Source organism: Lithobates pipiens, unplaced genomic scaffold (assembly GCF_037356315.1).
Source record: "Lithobates pipiens isolate NorthernLeopardFrog02 unplaced genomic scaffold, aLitPip1_a1.2 Scaffold_19, whole genome shotgun sequence".
NCBI lineage: Eukaryota > Metazoa > Chordata > Amphibia > Anura > Ranidae > Lithobates > Lithobates pipiens.
In genome coordinates this window covers 463,635,085-463,658,424 of record NW_027507764.1, presented here as the reverse complement: position 1 = coordinate 463,658,424, position 23,340 = coordinate 463,635,085, and the positions used below count along the sequence as shown (strand labels likewise).

The 23,340-nt window shown below is 41.4% G+C and overlaps 1 protein-coding gene across 3 annotated transcripts in view; it reads right to left on the bottom strand.

The window, feature by feature from the left end:
- TRIM55 (tripartite motif containing 55) overlaps positions 1-23,340 on the bottom strand; it is a 223,722-nt gene that overhangs the window by 29,775 nt on the left and 170,607 nt on the right. For 2 of the 3 annotated variants that reach the window (XM_077492805.1, XM_077492806.1), the window contains one exon: positions 3,702-4,880. The exons of the other annotated variant lie outside the window; for it this stretch is intronic. In XM_077492805.1, the coding sequence (XP_077348931.1) occupies positions 4,758-4,880 (123 nt within the window). In that variant the 3' untranslated portion in view covers positions 3,702-4,757. Of the gene's footprint in view, positions 1-3,701; positions 4,881-23,340 lie in introns of those variants that run through there. 3 annotated transcript variants of the gene reach the window in all.

Below are 23,340 nucleotides of genomic sequence, written 5' to 3'. Positions count from 1 at the left end.
GATGCACTGTTACCTATGGTGTAAGTCTGAAAGAGGGATGAGCATTTACATTTTCAGTTACCTTCAGTGTTAGAGATCAGGAATAGTTAGAATAGTTTCAATGTAGCAAGCTTGGGATTTGTTCACACTAGTCATGCATTTGACTACATTTCCCAGCACAAATAAAATAAATAGATATAAGAGCACCCATTGTTATCCAGGGTGCTTTCACACTGTTGCATTGAGTTGAGCTGCATAGCGTATATATTTAATGACTTGTGTAGAAATGTATGACCAAGTAGAATCATCCTTCCTGCACATAATACCATGGACTATTTGGAGTATTAAAGCATGCCACTGCAAATGGTGGCACAGTAATCAAAATATAAAAATAGACGACAGCACTGCGATAATAAATGGTGACACAGGATTTATAAACAATGTGCATAAAATCAGCACACATAAGATACCTGAGAAGGGTTAAAGTGTATCTGCAGCTTGACAAAGGGGTACTTTGTGGCTCCTAACCACAGTAAATCTGCTTTACACTTTATTATTGGTGTGCTGGTATTATCTTTATATTACAACACACAGCATGTGTTAATGCATGTATGGTAAAACTGGTAAAACCCATCTGGTGTGTACTAGCCCTGTAGTTGGCCATGCGTTGGAAGACTTCTCATCTGTTATAAGGCATGATGTGATAACCTCCTTTCTGAACCAAAACTCGATTTAACTTTTACAACATTCACTTTTGTGCATATGCAGGGAAACAATAGTAGTTTTTTTTTTTTCTGTAATGAAAAGTAAGGGATTAGCTTTCATCATCACCAGTATATTTATCCTATCCATTATTGAGACTCCAGATAATTAACAGTTGTATGTCTGGCACTATGATGAATTTTAGGTTGCTGCTCACCAAACCTTTGCTCCCCTCTTGTGGTTGCATTGGGGGAGATTTACTAAAACTGTTTTCCCACAGAATCTGCTGCAGCTGTGCATAGTAATCAATCAGCTTCTAGGTTTTATTGCCAAAGCCTAAAGCCCCTTTGACATGAGCCCGATTGGATCCTCCATTGTTCTCAATGGAGCAGCGGATGTCAGCTGACATCTGACCTGATCCTGTCTGCTAAAAACAGACTAATAGGGATCCATTCCCCATCCATCTGGTGGATGGAAACAGACAGGCGATCCATTTCCATCTGACCACATCATAGAGAACAGCGGGATGTGTCCGTGTCCCCTCTGCATAAGCGGAGCAGACACAGACCTGTCATCCACATACTCAGTGGGGATCAGTGGAGATATTCCCCGCTGAGCAGGACGATCCACTGCCGGAGTCCACCCCGTGTGAAAGGGACCTTATTGAACAAGCTGAAGTTAGAAGCTGATCAGTTACTATGCACTGCTGCACCAGATTCTGTGTGCACCAGTTTTAGTAAATCTCCCCTGATGTTCCTGCCTGTTGATAGCTGAGCAGGTGGCTCAGGCTGTGAATTATGTCTTCTAGACTAATTTCTGACATCTTAGTAAACTTAACATTTCACTGATCATGATGGTATCTCTCACACACAGTCACTTGTGTTTCATTTCTAATGCAGCTCCTCACAACTCCTTTATTCATGAAAAAAAATTAGTTTTCTCTTTGGGATTGTTTGAAACAACATTGGAGAAGCTGAAAGTCATCTTAACTGTGAAGTTGTTTAAATGTGCTTGACAATCTTTCCAATTGATAAGACAAATATAACATCCCTTCTCCATTTATTCCCCATACTACCCACTTAAAATTATTCTTGGGCTGGTTGAATTGCTAGTCAGAATCAGATAAAGAATGACCACATTTAAAAACCTTACAGATCCCAGAATAACCTGCTAACTAGTAAACGATGGGAAAGGTTCTTCCAAACCTTCCTTTTTACATCTGTAAGTTGTCAAGGCACGAGTTCTGGATCCATACTCTATGAAGAGTAAAGAAGTTAGTGATGGGAGGGGAGGAGAACTGTCACTCAGTGGATGGATTTTAGATCTAAAACTGCCAATTCTTATTCTATGGCTTTAAGGAACACTGTCACCACAGAAACATCCTCTTAAAGGTTCCAAAAACATGATTGTACGTGTCCTGTGAACATACGTTTAGTAGTAGTAGAAAGTTATTGCATTGCTCTGATCAATTTAAACAGCTAAAAATGTCAAACTTGGTCAATAAATTTATCTATGTTAAGAGGGTGTACTGAGGGTTAAGACCCTCTAGACCAGTGATGGCGAACCTTGGCACCCCAGATGTTTTAGAACTACATTTCCCATGATGCTAATGCGCTCTGCAGTGTAGTTGAGCATCATGGGAAATGTAGTTCCAAAACATCTGGGGTGCCGAGGTTCGCCATCACTGCTCTAGACTTATCCCTATTTCAAATAGATTGGTTAGAGAAAATTTGTTATCATGCCAAGTAACTGTCTGAGAAGCCTCTGATGGAAGCGGCTATCCTCTGATTCCCAGGCAAATGCCAGTTCCATAACCCTCACATAATGTTCAGAGAATCTGAGCAGGTACCTCATTGCCCTGAGCTACCATCCAGCTTGGGATTTTGGGCTATCCTCACTTTAGGTGTGTTTTTTGCACACCTTTAACACACCTAAAGCTCTCAGAATACTCTATACCCTTAAATGCAATTGTATAGTTTTCAACTGGGTATATTTATGTGGTACACTTTTTTTTTTTTTTTGATTCGTTGATGCATCTTTGATATGGTTTCCATCAATGACATCTTCATGTTAAATGCTTATAAAACATACTAAAGTTGCATTTTACATGTCTTCTAAGGCATAGAACTGCATAAAGAATGTGAATGCCAATAGAGAAAACACATGTAAAATGGTATTAAAATGCACTTAAGGCTAAACTCTAGTCCCACCCTTTCTCCTTAAAGCACCTTTGTATGTTTCTTTTCTCACTACAGCCTTATATAAGCCATTTTCCTGTATTTCACAGGCTGATCTGTGGCGGTCCTTCCTTCTGGACTTATATAATGGTGTGTAAGTGCCACTCAGTCCAGGAATACTGTAAGTCCAAGTTGTATGTATTCCACCAGGGGGTACATCTATGACAACCTAGTCTTATAGGAATGTGTTGATTGACACTGGCTATCATTCAACCAGGAAGACTGTGGCCCCCTGGTGGGAGAAAAGAAGTACTGCCAAAGATAGCTCAGCAGTGAAGGTTAGTAGTACAGCAAAAGCTGTTTTTATATTAAAAAATGCGAGGCACAGCAAATTATAATCAAAAAAAAAATAAAAATAGAGAGTAGTTTTGCTTTAAAAATGCATGTTAAAAAATACATGTGTTTTTTTAAACACAGAATTGTGAATAGGCCTTTAAAAACAGAAACTACCATCAGAGGCCTCTAAGACAAACTTTCAGCTTATAGCTCAACCCCTGGGAAAAGTAAAAGTCCTCCCTTGCAGTGAATCTGTACCCACACTGCAAGTGTTAAATGCTTGTTTAGTCCAGAGCAGTGGCAGCTGGTGCTATGTTTTTTTTCGAGGGGGGTGACAAAAATCCACCTGCCACCCCCCCAGCACCGGTTGTTTGGATCAGCCGCACCCATCCCTCTGGTCAGGCAGATGAATCCCCACCAAACCCCTCCCCCCGGCGGTTGGTCGGTCACCAGCCCTGCACTTACCCCATCTAGGTCGCGGGCAGCACTTCCTCCGGGTGGCGGGTGGCGGGTGGCGTCTCATCCTCCTCAGCCTCCCCTGCATCTACTCCTTTTCTACATCTTCTTTTCCAATACGAGCGCTTCTCTTCTGGGCCGATCGGTTCTCAGGACCCGCTTCCTGATTTTCCTGATTGTCCGGGAGGAAAATCAGGAGGACTATAGTGAATATTAATTCACACAACTGGGTGGGCTCAGGGCGCAGTGCTCTGAGCCCCGAGCCCACCTTTTTTTTAAGCCAATTAGAGCCTCAGGCTCTAATCATGTGCTTCTAAAAAAAAAAAAAAATCCCATTGGAATCCATGCATTCAGCGCCCTGCATGTAGATTAGGGGCAGTGCGCATTAGTCCCTTATGAGCAGGCCACCACTGGTAATGACACTTTTAATTACCTAGTTCTCTGCTTCCCCAAAATGGCAATGGACTGTCCTCAGAGTCCTCATGTCCAATGCAGAGCTATAGTCCCTGAATCATTCTTGATGACATCAGGGGGCACTGACCCCCAGAGTGCAGGGGAGCAGCCTACAGGTGCAGAGGTTCAAGTACATTGTAAGTAAAACTGCTTTATATGATCCCCCAGACACAAACAAGCAGTTAACCCGTGCAGCGCTGGCATGGCCCCATTGGAAGGATAGGCTTTTACTTTTCAAGGAGCTCAGCTTTATTGACTGGACTTTATTTTAAAGTAAACCTAGACACAAATATGGGGGCTTCAATGACTGACTTGCTTTTTAAAGCTGCAGAAACCAGGGCTGTCATCCTGATCCTAGTTTCACTATGAAGCCGGTAAAGTCTGCACAAGATCAGAAGCCCTGGAAACTATACCTGGCAGGTTTACTACGATGCCTTGGTTTACATTGTAAGCATTGTCATTATTATCAATCACACATTACAATATTTCCCATCACTAAAAGGGTGACAAATAAAGTGTACAACAGCAGAGAGAGAAAAGAATAAACAATGGTATTATTAAGAGCTGCAGTACTGTAGTAGCACTGTTCACAGTGGGTGTAGGGGATCTGTATACTGACACAGTGGACAAGAGCAGTTTCTCGTAAAAGGAATATTATTGTGGTAATGAATTGAGCCAGGAGAAGGAGAAGACGTGACGTGAAGAGTCTGTGTTTTCAGACTGATTCGTTTCTGGAGTCCCCTGTGCATCTCCTAGGGCTGCTGCCTCAGATCCAGTCTGTAAGAAAATCAGCTTTGTGTGAGATACAAGACATTCACAGATTGGATGGAAACTGTAGGAGAGATGTACACAAATATATTCACCTACTGCATGTACCATAACTAAACAGATCCTTGAAGGATATCAATCATGAGACAAATATGTGACCGCTGTCTCTGATCTCAATAATCACTGATTAGGTGCAAGCATGCAGCAAGTGAAGTCAGAGAAAAAGAAAAACTTCCTAAAAATGACATCCAGCATTTTCAAATGAGGAGGTTGGCAATGGTAAACTACATATTAGGACTGATTTATTAAAATAATAGCGCATGTTTCTTTGCAACATAAATGTTCACTTAGCTTAGTGAATAAGGTGAAGCAGTATTCACTTCAATCATCTAATCCACGGGCAGGCAACCTTTTGAGCACAGTGTGCTGAAAAAATATTTTCAAAGAATATGAGCGTGCCAATTTTATAACAAAAAAAATGTCAAGTTTACACTCACGAAAAGGATTTTTTATAAAGTAAATGCTGTAAACTGCTAATTAAAGAGGGATTTCACTGTGAAAAAAAATTATTAAAAGCCAGCAGCTACAAATACTGCAGCTGCTGACTTTTAATAAAGGGACACTCACCTGTCCCAGGATCCAGCAATGTCGGCAGCCGAGGCCGATCGCTTACTCGGCTCTCGGCTGCTGCCGCCGCCATTCTAGGTGTGGGAATCAGGAAGTGAAGCGTTGCGGCTTCACTTCCCGGTTCCCTACTGCGCATGTGCGAGTCACGCAGCGCAATAGGAATTGTCTGCACTGTCTTTGGGACGCGTGTGTGTCCCAGCAAACAGCACGCAGGGACAGGAATAGGCATAGACTCCCGTGGGAGTCTATGCCCGGAAGTGGGTGCAAATACCTGTCTTAGACAGGTATCTGCACCCCCGTCCCCCCTGAAAGGTGGCAATTGTGACACCGGAGGGAGGGAGGGTTCCAATGAGTGGAAGTTCCACTTTAGGTTGGAACCCCGCTTTAACATCCTGCACTCTCATGCCCCAATTCCTGAAACTTCACACCTCAGATCACTGTCCTCCCTGCAAATCCATTTCATCACTGTAACCCCCTGCTCATCTGCCCCACCACTGTAACCCCCTGCACATCTGCCCCACCACTGTACTACCCTGCACATTTGCCCAACCACTGTAACCCCCTGCACATCTTCCTCACCACTGTACTACCCTGCACACATGCCCCACCACTGTTACCCCCTGCACATATGCATCACCACTGTAACCTCCCTGCACATTTGCCCCACCACTGTAACCCCCTGCACATCTGCCCCACCACTGTAACCCCCTGTACATCTGCCCCACCACTGTACTACCCTGCACAATGGTGTAGTGGTTAGCACTTTCATCTAGCAGCTAATAGGGTTGCTGGTTCAAATCCCGACCATGACACCATCTGCCTGGAGTTTGCATGTTGTCCCTGTGCCTGCATGGGTTTCCTCTGGGTACTCTGGTTTCCTCCCACGCTCCAAAGACATGCTGGTAGGTTAATTAGATACTGTCAAAAAACTGGCCAAATATGTGTATGTGTTTGTAAGTGTGTCGGAACCCCATAGCAGAAAAGGACTGCTCTATACTGCATATGGACACCAGCGGCGTAAAGCACCCTGAGGCAATTCAGTTTGCATAGATAGCGCTATACAAGTCACTCATTCATACACATTTGCCCACCACTGTAACCCCCTGCTCATTTGCCCCTCCAATACACCTCCTTTCACATCTGCCCCACTGCACTACCCCCCCAGTTTTCCTACTCCAACACTGAACCCCCTGCTCATCTGCATCACCACTGTAACCCCCTATACATCTGCCCCACCACTGTTCCACCCTGCTCATCTGCCCCACCAATTTACCCCCTTTCTCACCTGCCCTACCACTGTAACCCCCTGCACATCTGCTCCACCCCTGTAACCCCCTGCACATGTGCCCCACCACTGTAAACCCCTGTACATCTGCCCCACCATTGTACCACCCTGCTTTTCTGCCCCACCGCTCAGTGCAGGTGCGGCATGCTGAAATATGAAATTAGAATACATTAGTGTCTCTCTGAAATTTCCCTGCACTGCTCTGCTGATGGGAAGGGAGTCAAGTGCCAGCAAAAGAGGCTTTGCATGCCGCTTGTGGCACCAGTGCCGGAGGTTGCCTATCCCTGATCTAATCTTATACAAGCAGAAATCCTGTTTTGAATTTTCTTTGCACATGACTGCATATTCATGGGGGTTTGAAAACAGTAGAACATATTTATATTAGAAAGTTAAATGTTTCCTTAGCTTGGTGAATGACGTGAAGCTAAGGGGAAATTAAAGTTAAGAAAGAATACCCAAGCAGCAAGGTTTGGATCTTTGTCAGCACAATTTCACCTCATTTACAAAGCTTTGCAAAGTAAAAAATGTCTTTGCTAGTCTAATGGCCTATATTTCATTAACATATCAAGCCAGAGTGAACACAGCTTCACAGTATTTACTAAACTAAGAACATATTCACAAGTAAACAGCCTCTACTTCTTTGGTAAATCAATTCAGTTTTCCTAGTACAGATCTTCTTTAAAAAGGGTTTACACTTTTGGCAAAAGAGAAGAAAACTTTTCATTCTGCTGGCTAGTCAGCTGTTTGTAGTGTAAAAAATGGCTCTAAGAGGCTTAACCTGTGTTGCTTAGCCTTCTTTTTGCCATGTAATTCTTGCTGAGATACCCTTTTAAAGCCCAACTCCAAGAAAAAGAAATGACATTTAAAAAGTGCATTGTGCATTAATTACCATACTCCTCAGCCTTAGTTCCAAACAAATCTTCCTAAACCATCCTGCAGTAGAATGGATCAAAGTCACAGTTTCCTCTATGAGCCAAGCTAATTTCCTGCTCTGGGGACCAGATATTTCTCCTGCTCATTTTCTTCTTGGGCACTGGTCCCCTCATCGTCTCTTTGAGTTCTCCTGACTCTAGAGCCTATGAGATTGGACACAACCACTGAAGGTGTAGCCTACTCCAATAGGAAATGTCCACATCATGCAGGCCACGATGTGGACATCCAAAGAAGGACCCTAATAACTAAAGGGAAGATGAGAGAAGGATCATCATGTGACCATGGCTTTGGGTAAGTAAAATTGACATTTGGATGGAAAACAACAGCTTTCCCGGTCAGATTTCTGTTTTACCAAACAGTTTTTTTATGCACTATAAACAGCTGAACCTCAAAGATCCTCATTGGTGTATATCAGTCAACAAAGGATTATCAATTTTTCAAATGAAAAATACATTTTCCATTAAATCCCTCAAAAAAAAGAAGAAGATATCTCAGCCCTTTAAATAACAGCAGAAACTGATTGTATTTCTTAGAAGACTGTCTATCCAGATATAAAAGTATTTGCATGGGCAACGGATGTCTGTGTGTCTAAACTGACATGCTGCAATGCTAGATTTTTCCTTTGGAAGAATATATAATTTCACTGGTCAAAAAGGCTCTGGGTCATAATTACTATATAGTCATATTTGATATGGATATTTCAGGGAGGCACTTTATTATTTATAAAGCACAGTTGGCATTCAGATTTGCTTGCCCATTCTGGTTCAGATAACATTTACTAACTTGTTCCTCAAGACACTGCTTACTCTCACTGTACATTAGCTAGATGCTTTCATTTGTGCATGCATCAGGCTGAATTAAGAAAGTTTACAATTAAAGTGCAATGTCCATGGAAGCTCACTGTCCCCTGAAACCCCCTCCCCATACTACCATTCTGACACACCAGGCATGTAGGTGGTTTGTTATTGGCATGGCAAGGGAGAAGTGACTGTGCAACTTACTTTCATAAAGTCAGGCCATATGCCCTTCAACAATGGCAATGGCAATGATCCCCCCCCCCCAAGTACCAGTACTTGGGGCAGATAGGCACTCGGTTCTTTAGCGCCCAAAGCTGCCCAGGAAGGGTTGCCATCATAAGGGGGGGGGGGGGGTGATAAAAGCTATCCTCTTGCATATGGACAAAATGTAAGGGTACCTAGTTTGAAGGTCGAAAAAACAATGTTTTATATATATATATTAGGGGTCCTGTGGTTTTAGAAGAATGTGTAATAAGACATCCAATCACCAGACCTCAAACCTTGGTGACCACACATACATGCAAGTCAACAGATCATAACAATTACAGATAACAGGATATACAGTACATTATTTTGTATATGGCCACATGGCACAGCTGTGTTAGTTCACTCTCGATTAGTAAGAGCTGCATGTTAATGTACAGAAACAAATATTGATGACTGAAATATGAAACAGAAATTGTAGTATTGTTAATAAAGCATGACTATTTGATCAAAGAAACAATATAAATACCAAGGTGTGAATAAACCGTAACTAATGGACAAATAATAAAAAAGTCCAAAAGTTTCTAATGAGCCAGTATTGGCAAACACCCAAACATTTGTTTTTTCCTCTGTACATAAATTGGATGTTCGATGGTAACACAGAGTTCAGTTAATCAAGAGTGATAATAACATATTTAGTAGATCAAAACCACCTTCACCCCTCAAAGTCAGTTTATTTTTTATTAATCTGCAGAGTGATAGAGCTGAATAAGACAGTTATAGATGTCTGAGTGTGGTCACACAATGCCTGCATTTGGGCATCCAAATCTTCTGGTGCTTCACCTAATACAAATGGTGGCATCATGTGATGTTTAGGCTCCAGAAAGGGTAAATGTAATATACAGTCCCCAGATTTGTAAGAGATCATGGCACCACATCTAAATAGTTTGAAGTAAAATAGCCAGACTAAACAACATTAGGATTTTTAAGGTGAGTAATGAACATATAATCCCCAAAATGTCAATGTTTTATTATAATTGCATAAAAAATAACAAGAACAATCAATTCAATCCAAAAAAACTTTCTCTTCCTCCCTGTACAATAATGATATAACAAATGTGTATATTTCCATTTACTTTATTTTACCATCCAGTATATAGTATATGCATCCTCACAAAGTATGGGAACTAGACATCTGAGTTGATATAATAATAGAATCTTTAGATATCATTTACCACAACTTAAGGGAATTCCTTTGGGACCCCAAGATCACCGGAACTAGTGTCCCCATTGGAATATTTCCCTGTTCTTACTTTTCTAGGCATAACCCAAAATTTGAGATTTTTTTCTAATTTCACTATCAATGGTAATAGTAATCAGGAGAGGGGGAATCTACCTAACGGGCACAGGCAGCAATAAAAACCGACAGACATTCTAATTCCTCACCACTCTATTCAAAACAAACAAAAAATTTATTGCCTTTAGTTATACTGTAAACTCTAGCTTATCAGCAGAAAAATAGCATAACTTAATCTTTAAACTTTTAAACAATATACAATATCTGACAGGTACACATACAGGTGTGTACTACATTAAGTCTGTGAGTAAATGGAAATTGTAACATCACGCAATGTTTAAGCTATAGAGAGGAATGGAGATGTCTTCTGCTAACTCTAAGCTTTCTCTAACCTTATCAGGCAGGTTCATATAGGTCAAGGGTCTTCAAACTATGGCCCTCCAGTTGTTCATAAACTACAATTCACATAACGCCTAGTCATCTCTGTGAATGTCAGAGTTTTACAATACCTCAATTGATGCGTAGTTCTGCAACAGCTGGAGGGCCGTAGTTTGAGGGTCCCTGATATAGGTGCATACACAGTGGTGTAGTGGTTAGCACGCTCACCTAGCAGTAAAAAGGGTCACTGGTTCAAATCCCAACCACGAACCCATTTGGGGTGGACAGGTGGTCTGGAGGCATATTTCATTAATTCTCTCATATAGTTCATTCCTAATTTAGTTCAGTACTTATAATATTATAGTATACAATCTCTATGTTACTTATACTTTCACTTATAACATACCTAATCTATGTGATCAATACCTGATTATAACTATATTGTTAATTTACGATACTCATGATATGATGCTCGTTATGATCTGTAAACTTCCCTTTTTTTTTTCTTGAAATTTAATAAAAAGATTTAACAAGGCAAATCCCAACCACGATGCTACCTGTCTGGAGTTTGCATATTCTCCCTGTGCCTGCGTGTGTTTCCTCCAGGTACTCCAGTTTCCTCTCACACTCCAAAGACATGCAGGTAGGCTAATTGGCTTCTGTCCAAAATTGGCCCTAGTATATGAACGGGGGCCTTGGATTGTGGGCTCCTTGAGGGTAGGGATCGATGTGAGTGTGCAATGTACTGGGATAGGGACAATTGTAGACACTCACTCAGGTTGAACTGGATGGACTAGTGTCTTTATTCAACCTTACTAATTATGTAATTATATAAAGTCTGTGCTCAAATGGAAATAAACAGTACCCCATAATCATTCGTTAGGCCTTTTTTTTGGTATTTAGCACATTTTAGTTCAAGCTCATCAGTTAAAAATGAGATAACGCTGTGATAGAGGTCTTCCAGTTTCTACAAAGGTGGACCATAGACTTTTGACCTTTGCTGTAACAAGACACAGGCATCTACACTCATAATGTGCCATGCAGCTCATATGCCATTTCTAAGATCAGGAATCTGTTGCATTCACGTAAATATGCAAGGTTGAGCCTTCTGAAATGCTAAGCTTAATAAATATTTTAGTCTCTAGTTCCATTACCCGAGTTGTTGCACAGTTTTACAGTTCATATCTTCCCAAGCTGTATATACAGTTTCATCTAGATGCCTGGAGGCTTCTACTTGGGTTGGGGCTGACCTCTGAAACAGTCCAAGGCACTTACATTCAACTAAATTCAGATACCATCATTGCCGTCAATATTCCTGTCCTTATTTACCCTGCGATGTTTCCTGCACTGTATATTTTGTCAAAGCCAATAGCAGATGCTGTAAAACATATTTCTGATAATTTTGTTTTCTGTTAACAGAGGCAATGAAGACTTACTTTGTAAGTTCAGTAAATACATGTACTGTACATAAAGATGACCGTGTCAAGTAGTTTACAATATATTGTGGATTAATGAACCTCTTGGTATTTTTTTTAAATCAGGTGACAATACACTCTTTTGGTGGCATCCTGAGAAATGTCTACTGATAATATCCCATCTTTAACAAACATGCTACTTAGGCAAGCATGGCAGGATTTGCTGCCCACATTTACTGAGCACTTATATTAATCCTTAATTGTAAATAAAGTACTGGTTCTTAAACCAACAAGGTACTCAAGGAAAAAGCCCCAAAGTGTAGCTAAAGGCAAAACTTTTTCTTATGTTTTGGAAAGTTTGGAGAGGCATTAAAACACCTATCAGTTTTTATTGCTGTGTGTGCCCCCAGTGGAGAGAGTTTACTATTATCATCAAAAGTGAAAGTAAAAGAAAATCCCAAATTCTGGGTTGACACCAGAACAGTAATAGTGGGGAGATTTTCCAATAGGCAAACTAGTTCTGGTGATCCTGGGGACACGCAGGGATTCCCTCACTTTGGAGGGATGTTTCTCACTTTGCACGATTCCCCCATCAACACAGAAAGGGGCTGACAGGGGAATCCCTCCTGCCGAGCAGGTGTCAGCTCCTGGCGGGGGGTGGGGCAGGTGGGGGAGCCACCCCCACTGGAAAAAGACAGTGATTATCTCTAGCGATAATCGCAAGTGAATCTGGCAGGCTGGTCGAACACAATCGTTCCACTTGGTACATTCAGCCCGCCCACACAGAGATTGAATCTTGGCCCGGTTCAGCAGGAACCGGACGAGATTCGAACAATCTGTGACTGGCCTAATAATCTAAGGTCCTTATCCTACATGCATACGCACACATACTAGGGCCAATTTTGACAGGAGCCAATTAACCTACCAGCATGTCTTTGTATTGTGGGAGGAATCCAATATACCCAGATGAAACACATGCAAGCACCGATACAACATGCAGTGTCCTAGCAGAAGTGCTGACCACTAAAAAGCTGTGCTGCCTAGGATTAAGATAGCAAGGACTAAAAAAAGCAACATATTTTGTTACAGTAAAACTTTGTTTTTGGCCCAAAAACATTGTTTATTTATTTTTTATTTTTTTTACAATAAGTTTGATAGTAGGTTATAGACTTCTGAGATTAAAAAAAATGTGTAGTTTGCCAAACAGGCTTTCTTTTTCCAAAAAAAAGTAGTGGTTCTAGTATTTTGCTACCTGCCTACCTGCCTACCTGCCACAGGGTCCTACCCACTCCCCACAAAACACATGAAATAACAGCCTGAGACTTTATATAGAGAAACTTCCCAAGCACACCATGTTTGCTAATCATAGTTACATAAAGACACCAGTCCATCCTGAGTGAGTGTCTACAATTATCCCTATCCCTGTACATTGCACACTCACATTGGTCCCCACCCTCAGGGAGCTCACAATCCAAGGTCCCCATTCATATACTAGGGCCAATTTACCTACCTGCATGTCTTTGGAGTGTGGGAGGAAACTGGAGTACTTGGAGGAAACCGAAGCAGGCACAGGGAGAACATGCAAACTCCAGGCAGGTAGTGTCATGGTTGGGACTTGAACCAGTGACCCTTCTTACTGCTAGATGAGAGTGCTAACCACTACATCACTGTGCCACCCACATCCACATGTTTCTTGGGTCAGAAGGAATTCAAAGTATTATGAGGATTCATGTTCTGCTTTTTTAAACCAGTGATGCTGGATAGATGAATAATTACAGAGGAATAGAATCATTATTCCACAGCTTCACCCACTTTTTTGCCTCACAGTCCTGCTTTATGGGGATGGTTGTTGCTGCCTGTGTCTGTGGCCTGAAGGTCACACCTTGCCTTGCTTCAAGGATTATAGAGGAGGAATGAAGCACCAAGGGAAGAAGCTTTTCTGATGAAGAGTGCCCTGGAAAGCTGGGAACAAGCTTCTGGCAGTGGAAATTGCAGGAAGTCTGATTGCCTTATGGTAAAGGTATTTGTACTGCCTAAGGTTACTCAACAGTCAGAAGAGTACAGACTGCTGGTCTAGGCTTAAATTGGTTGTAAATCTCAGACAAGAAATATGTTTAAAGCATAACCCTTAATAGTGTTTTTTTGTCTCAATCTAGAACACTAAGTGTCATTTTTGTCTGCTGCTTCGTTCTTCTGCTATCAGCATGAGTCACTTCTGACAAGCTTTCCCGACACTAAGAGAAAAAAGGTGATGGGGAGGGAGCCACAGCAAGGTGACAGCCTCAGCTCTGTTTCTGTGCGCTATGTGAAGGGGGGTGTGTCCCTTCCCTCCAATCAGCTCTCAGCTCTCCTCACTGAGCTCTGCAGGTGTAACTTCAGCTCTGTCCCCTTTTTTCTGACAGATCAGACAAGCTTTATAAATTCTGCACTTTGAATGGATGTAGAGAGGTTCAACTTATGCAGGAGGATTTGCTTTATCTCTATGTATCATCTGAGGCTAGTAACTTCACTAGGTATATAGAAGGGTTTATAACCACTATAAAGGGTATTTCTGTATTGATTGTTGAGAACCGATACTCCTGGATTTACATTTTAGCCGCTTTTCAGGTATTCTGTGCCCTAACCCTCTCTCCTTGAGTTTACAGCCCTATGATCAACCTTTTAAAGTGACTGGCACCCAATTCTTTTCAACCTCACAAGGAGTCAGGAATTCTACCCTGAGGTTTGAGATGCTAGTCCACTAAGCTGCTTGCAGGTCCTTACCTGCCTCCCAGGGGCACATCTTTTTTACATTTTTTTAACACTTTTATTTATTGTTTTTCTATGTCCAAGAAAGGATTATGTTACAGGCACTAGTAATTTAACATGGGGTCAGAGCTCTGACAAAATAAGTGGACCTTGCCTTTTTTGCCTATTCTGTTCTAAAGTGGGCCTTCACCTTCATTTTCTACATCCTTTAGTCTTATTTTGAACCTTCTCCCGTAATGAAAAAATATAGAATTCCATTTTTGTGGTAATGTTCCACCCACTTGCGCTTTTTTGCATATGTGAGAATGAAATGTCTGGGACTGCCCACTGCCTACATACTTCTGGATTATGAATGTCACATATCCCGGAAATTTTCAGGTAATTCTGAGAAGGCTGCACATGCACACTGCCAATATCACATGTGTGCAGTCAGTACTCAAACAAAATGATTTCTGAGTAGTGTTTATACTGAGCATGTGTGTAAGTGAGTCCAGGAAGTAAAGGGAGAAAATTTCCTCTGCCCTCACTGCAAATGGCCAAGATGATTAGAACAGTGAAAACCTAAAAAAATGGTATTGCAGAAACAGAATCCTGCACTTAAAGTTAATGCATGTTATTCTTTCTTTTTTTTTTTTTGCCATTTGACAATGATTTTAAGGGTGCCTTTATTTTATTTTGGAAAATGTAGGTGTAGTTTGGGTACAGCAAATAACTGACTTAAAAACGATGCAATTTTCTGTTGTAACATATCCAGATTCTAACAGAATAGCAACAAAACATATATAATTTAATTAGTAAGAAGGCAATGATGTGCTTCATAATATTTTAGTGGAGGGCATTTTATGCTCCATTTAACGGTACTGATTTGTCCACTATGGAAGAGTTTTCAAAGCCGGATCCTGGCACTCTTAGCCTGGCCATATACAGTTTGAATCTTGGCCAGTTCATCAGTTTCTTCAAGAGATTTGAACCATGTATAGGCAGGCTGAATGTACTATGCTGATCATTCGATCAACTTGGGTACAACTAGCCTGCCGGATTTTGGATTACTAGCCTGGTATAGCCCCTACAATAATCACTGTATTCTTCTGGCGGGGACGGCTTACACTGACCCAGTGGGAGGAATTCCCCTGTCAACCTGTGGTTGCAGGAAGAAATTTGCTCCATGTATGGCCTGCTTTAGTTTTTAGTGTGTGGTTTCTGTGCTTAAAGGGGTTCTGCACTCATAATACAACATTTGCCCATTCTGTTGCCTCTAGTTAATATATCTCATAATGCCACCTGTTTTTTTTTTTTGATTCACCTACCTTTTGTAATCTTCAGTAGTTTATTTTAAACCCCTGCGGCGATGGGCGGTCTCTTGCGGGGATCAGCGTAATTTCCTGTTGAAGCCCGCACTGTCTCCTGGGATCTCGTTCGTGTAATCCCAGGAGACATTGCGGCTAATGCACCCGACATCTCGCGAGATTTCGGGTGCTACAGCCGACATCTTGCGTGATTTTGGTAATTACAGCCGAGATCTCGCGAGATCTCGGCTGTAATTACCGAAATCACGCGAGATGTCGGCTGTAGCACCCGAAATCTCGCGAGATGTCGGCTGTAGCACCCGAAATCTCGCGAGATGTCGGGTGCATTAGCCGCAATGTCTCCTGGGATTACACGAACGAGATCCCAGGAGACAGTGCGGGCTTCAACAGGAAATTACGCTGATCCCCGCAAGAGACCGCCCATCGCCGCAGGGGTTTAAAATAAACTACTGAAGATTACAAAAGGTAGGTGAATCAAAAAAAAAAAACAGGTGGCATTATGAGATATATTAACTAGAGGCAACAGAATGGGCAAATGTTGTATTATGAGTGCAGAACCCCTTTAACACAGCATTGGAAACTACTGCTTTGATATGTATCTAACCTGAACGGTTATACTGTCTCCTATCAGAATAAACTGCACTTTCTCCACATATTCTTTATTATATGGCCTCCCATTGACCCCTGGCAAATGTCTAACAACACTGATTTAAATGTTTCTGTAATAATATAATCACCAAATGGTATTGTTGTTAAAATGCCTCCCCAACCAATATTCTCATAACGAATGTTATTGTCAAGTTATATTTTTTTGCTGTGTGAGTGATGTCCATTGCCAGTGCTTGATACTGGCCTTCGGGAAATACTCTGCTTATCAAGTTAGTGTGTAATTGGCTTTCCAAGACATAAATGAAAACTCTATGTCCCTATGTCAACCCTCACTGTTTGTGGAAGCTAAAGAGCAGTAGGAGAATAGATAGATTTAACTAACATGGGACTGGTTATATCATTAGACATTTTCTTTCCAGGCTTTACCTTTGATAACTATTTTAAAGAGACCATAAAGTTAAAACACAGTACCAGAATGTTGCCAAGTAAAACATATGCAGATAATTTCTATTCCATACCATGTTAAAATTAAAGGCCATTGTATGCACTGTGCACATTTTTTGTATCAACATACAGTTGATGGTAAGTTTCTTATGTTTTTAAGCTTTACTATGGCTTGTATTAATAGTATTTCTGAAAAACAAGTGAACATGTTATCATTTTCTTCATTGGTCTTTTTCACAGAAGTCTCTTTATAAAGCTAAAAATGTTGAAGCTTGTTTTTATTGGTGTAGCTAAGTACTAGCTACATTAAAACAGAACAGTTGATCAGAGCGGCCCCTTCATGCTGACATTGAGCCAGACTCCAACACCATGTCTTGTTTTGTGATTCTCTGAATCTCTACCAGTGGGTTTTATGCCTGCTGTAGAAGCCTGATGCTGCCCCCATTGCAGGAGTAATTATGCTAATGGCACCGTAAAATTACCTTTCCATAAGAATAAAGGCAGATTCAGAGCCCACCTGGGATGCTACTGCAGTAATGACTTTACAGAGGGCCATAGATAGGTAAGTGTAACATTGGGGGAAGGAGGGAGGGGTTTCAAGTGGAAGGGGAGTATGCGCCATTTAAAGAATAAGTGTACTTAATGTGTCCATATCCTTTAATTAGTAGGAGTGTCCCGTATCTTCACTGAAATCACATTGTTCCTGTCAGAAAATACAGAAATGTGCATGCATGAAGATGTTGGCTAATAGAAATGCGCATGAGTGCATGAATGTTCACAGAATGGCTACATGCGTGCAGCAATGTGTGACAATGTTTGCATGCGAATGGGCATGCGAGCGATGTATACTATTTAAGGATTACTCTGCCTGTGCTCTAATTCTGTCTGATCTTCAGCTGTTCCCTGTGTCCTGTATATCTCCAGTGTGTTCCCTTGGTTGCTGACCCATCTTGCTCTTGACCTGATCTCAGATCTTACTTCTGTCTTGTTTCTAGTTCCTGACCCGGCTCGTTCCTGACTTTGCCTCTGCTCCTGATTTTCTACCTTACTGCCCACCTGTTGATGACCCAGTCTAATCTTGTGACCATGCTTCTGTCGCTGAAACTGGCTTAACAACTTGTTTGAGCGTCTGCCCAGCTGTCTGCTGTTGCAGTTCTGTGCCTCGCTGAGTATTCCTGCTGCAAGTCTGCTGAGAGCTCTGGCTAGCCACATGTCCTGCCCCCACAGTGCAAGTGGAGTGCTTCCTTAACCTCAGTTGAACTACCGTGCATGGCTAGTGTTCCTGATCTGATGATTCTCCTGCTGCCTTGGAACCGCAAGTTCCCCAATCTACATCAGCAGGCACTCATCTTCCTCCTGTCCCTTGGTGCCCTCTGTTTCTTTCCCAGTGGGGCCTGGGCTGCAGATACAAGAGAGGCCGACCTCATCATTTCAGTCTCCTTTCAGGTACACGACAGTCCCATTTACCCCTGCTTCCATTTTTAGATGTAAAGTGAAGTGCATGTTTAGCCAAAACTTTTTTTCCTAATTTGGATTGAGTTAAAACCCCTGTTTTTTTTATTTTTTGTTGTCTATGTTATTCTTGGGAGATTTCTTTTTACTTCATCTCCCATAGAACTAACAGGAAGTGAGAGCAAATCACTCCAAAGTAACTTGAATTCCCCATCATAGACAGTTATTGCTAGAAGCCATATAGTTCCCCTTACCTTATGTTCTGATAAAAACTCTAAAATTTTAGATTTCTTATCACTTCTTGTCTCAGTGACAATGGTCACCTGGACAAATGTTGAGTCTCCCCAGCACGGACAGAAAAAAAAGCTAACAGGGGTTCCAATGTTAACTATGTCTGCCAAAGCTAAAAATAAAGTTGTTAAACATGTTAAAATGTATCTTTAGGCAAAACTAAACAGTTTTTATTGTCTTTATTGTTATAAAATGGGGGAAATGCCTCTGAAGGAACTTTGTAAATTAATTAGTCCTAATACCTTGCAAACTTATAAAACTGATGACCCATCTAGTTCATAAATCTAACCAGGGATAGAGAAAAAAAGCCCTAAACACAGTTAATATTGGGGCACCACCATAAAAAGAAAAAATACTATATCATCAACATATTGTGGCAGCCAAGATGTAAAATCCAAGAAAAAACACCAGTCATAAAGATTCCAGCAAAGCTATTTCTTAGGTCACTAGAATTATTATGCCTGCCCAGGGTAACTTAGAGATATGGCACTATGCTCGAGCCAAGCATGCATAGATTGTGTATGTGTACTAGAGACATGAATATATTCCCATCAGAAGGCAATATAGATCTATATTCACCACACAGCAGAAAAGCCGATTTGGTTAGAATGAAATGGTATAAGTAATGCAATCCATCTTATTAATGAGTTCGTCCATATGTAACTGCTCAAATGGGAATTTGTCAACATGTGAATAATAACACATGCATTTAAATGTAAAGCTGAAATAGTGTAATGTTCAATGAATGGGTCCAGCAGATAAAAACTGCAATTGCATATAGGACAGAGCAGATATCCAAATCGATCAGATGAAGTAGATCAAGTTGTGTGCAATTCATACACTCACATTAGTGTGCCTTAAGCCTCATATACACAATGAAAAAATTAAATGAAAGATCATTCATTTTTTTTTTTGCTAGTCTCATATTGAAAACGAATAGGTTACTCAATTTACGAAAATTCTTATATGACAAATTACAACTTTGGAAGTGACGTGATGTATTGTATTGTAATGTATTCTTTCGTTTCCAAGCATGAATGGTCTTTCTTTTCCAATTTTTAAGTAGACGGAAATCGTAAAATCTGGTATTGTTTTGGGGTATTTGCAAATTTACTGTGTAGATTTGATTAAATTCATTTCTGTATTTATTTATTTTTAAATAATTATACAAATATTATATTTAACTGTGTTTTAGACCCTTTTCTCTATCCCTGGTTATAGGTTTTTAATGAGGTCTGTGTCCCCAATGGAAATATTTACTAATATTTAAATACAACATTTTATAAATGTCCCCAAAACAAGAGGTAAGGGGAAATCTTTTAATAGTGACACCTATTTCGGGGACAGCTGTCTAAGAAGGAAATGTTCCTCCCTTTGGGAGACTTCCTCTAACTTCCTGATGTGTCTCTGGGACAGCAAGTGAAGGGAAATTTCTCCAAAGGTACACGGATAGCAAAAAATAAATAAAAAAATAACCCAGCGGGAATTGTAATCCTTCCCAACTCTATGCAAACCTAAACAAAAAAATGTTTTGGCTACACATACTATTTAAATTTACAGCAGACTTTACAAGCAACTAAATGCATACTTTTTTCCTGGTTTATAAGATGGTTTTCCCTTCTGATATTGCTACTGGTTTACACTTGGTAATGGGTTCCTATAACACCGCCTGGTTGTGCAATATCTGTTTTTTTTTGTAGTATACTGTGTATGGTTTACATGTGTTAATACTCACTGTGCATTATTTTCACGACAAGACCTTATTTGCTTTTTAGGTAGCTTTTTCATGCATTTGGAGCACCATATTTTAATTTCTACAAAGCCAGGAAGGCTAAAATTATTGGTGTGTTTTAGAAGTGCTGAGTTAACAGAGAATGCAGCTTAGCTTCAGCTAAGCCTTGAAAGATTAGGTCAGTCTTAACTGGTCCTCTAGGAACACAGGTCATATGATTTTTATAATTAACTTGCAACCAATTAGCAGGACTTGCATAGGAACCTACTGTATATTTCCATGAAAACTCAATGTGTCAATAATTATTGAACTTATAGATCAGGTATACAGTGGGGTTGAATATGCATGTGTATATTAAGAGACTGGATAAGGGGCTTTATTTTTCACAATTATAATAGCTCTAGGATCTGGTGTATAAATGCAGTGTGTTTCAAAAAGAATGACCTGATTTTAAAAACCTATATCTGTGCCACCACGCACCACCAAAGAATGAAACCTGTACTATTTGAACGGGCGTGGCCTAGATTTTCGAATGACGGCCACTAGATACCACTACTAGAGCCCAAATAGAACCTTAGTTGTTAATAGGGGTGCAAAGGATCAAATAACTCACAGATCGGATCATTCCTCGGATCAGAGACAAGGATCGGATCATTTTTCGGATCAGAAAATAATAATTGAATTTGCAAAAACCTGTGAAAATTCCATTTATTCCAAAATACCATATGGTCCCCACTGTAATATCCACAATCTCCCCACTGTAATATACATCTCCCCCACTGTAATATCCACATCATCTCCCCTACTGTAATATCCACGTCACCTCCCCCACTGAATAATTGGCTGAGTATGGCTGGGTACAGCTGGGTATGGCTGAGCATGGCTGGGCATAGCTGGGTATCACAGAGTATGGCTGGATATTACCGAGTATTGCAGAGTATGGCTGGGTATTGAAGAGTATGGCTGGGTATCACCGAGTATTGCAGAGTATGGCTGGATATGGCTGGGTATGGCAGAGTATTGGCAGAGTATTGCCAGAGTATTGCAGAGTATTGGCAGGGTATGGCAGAGTATTGGCAGGGTATTGCAGAGTATGGCTGGGTATTGCAGTGTATAGGCTAGGTATGGCAGAGTATTGGCAGGGTATTGCAGAGTATTGGCAGGGTAATGCAGAGTATTGGCAGGGTATGACAGAGTATTGGCAGGGTATAGCAGAGTATTGGCAGGGTATGGCAGAGTATTGGCAGAGTATTGGCAGGGTATTGGCAGAGTATTGGCAGGGTATTGCAGAGTATTGCCAGAGTTAGGAGGGATGGCTGTGACTGCAATTGTCACAGAGCAGCGCTGTGGGCACTACAGATCCAGCCCACAGCGCTGCTGCCATCTGATCTCTCCCCTCCGCTGTACAGATCGGTACACAGAGGGGAGAGATGAACCGGCGTCATGACATTTGACGGAGCGATCACATTGTAAACAGCCGGTAGGTGTACAAAGATGGCCGCTGCTCCGGAGCTAGGCCGAAGTTGTGGCCTTTCCTAAGGCCGAGGAAGTGGAGCGCTCCGTGGATAGCGGCATGTGCCGATCCGAACAGGGTGACCCATTTGGATCACGGATCGGTGACGATCCATTGCACCCCTAGTAGTTAACAAGATGACATCTAAGCAACAGAAGGCATTTTATGTTTTCAACTTAGCAAGGCTGAGTCTATATTAACGGTGCAGCAGGAGTTTCAACAGTGTTTCGGGATTGACTGTAGCAAAGAACAGTAGTCGTTGGTATAAACAATTTGAAGAATCAGGGTGTTTATGTAAGGGGAAGGCTACATACTTTAGACACACTTTAGAGGAAAATGTGCAATGAATTCAAGAGGCTTTCCAATGAAGCCCGCACAAGTCCACTTGTCATGCTAGCCGAGAACTTACGATACCTCAACTGTTTGGCGTGTATTAAGATGACAAGGCCATACCATTTGCAACTGGCGAAAGCTCTTCGTGTAAGTGACAGAAGAAAAGGTTTATATTTCTGTCATATGTTCTTAGAGAATATGGAGGACAACAGATTCTTACCGTGTCTGATTTTTAGTGATGAAACAATGTTTCAAGTTTCGTGTCACAATGTTCGCGTATGGGGACTTGAGAAGCCACACAAACATGCACAGCATAAGCAATATTCACCAAAAATGTGTTTTGTGCAGTATCGTTTACAAAGATTTATGGTCCTTTCTTTTTTGAGGGAAAAACTGTTATACAACATTCCTAGCTTGAAATGCTGAAGGACTGGCTTTTGCCACAACTTAATAAAAACTCTTAAAGCACCCAAAAGTGGAACTTCTGCTCATTTGTCTCCTCTCCCCCTCCGGTGCCACAATTGGCACCTTTCGGTGGGAGGGGGGACAGTATAACTGTCTTTCGAGTTCGGGCCACGGGCCGTGAGTTCGGGTGTATGGGAGTTTGGGCCACAGCCTGTGACATCACTCTGGGGCTCCCTCCTCCTCTCTCTGTCGCCGGGCCAGTAGGAGAGAAGAGAGCAGTAGGGTTCCCGGCGTGAAGCCATAATGCTGCACTGCCGTGTTCCCTTACCCGCAATGGCAGCGGCAGCACTTGACAGCATGCATAGCTGCTGGCTTTGATTTTTTTTGGGTGGAGCACTGCTTTAAGGTTACATTTTTCAGCAAGATGGAGCACTGCCGCATTGGCACAACCAAGTTCGTTTATTTCTACAAAGGTCACAAGGTACCCCAAGACTTGACATTACACCCTGGGACTTTTTCTTGTGGGGATATGTAAAACATTGTGTTTATGTTCCACCATTACCCTCTGACTTGGATGACTTTGAAAACAGAATCATGGCTGCAGTAACTTCTGTGAAAGAAGACATTCTCAGACGCGTTGGGGACAAATTCAGCTATCGTCTGCAGAACATTTATAACACGGTGAGAGAAACTTGAAGA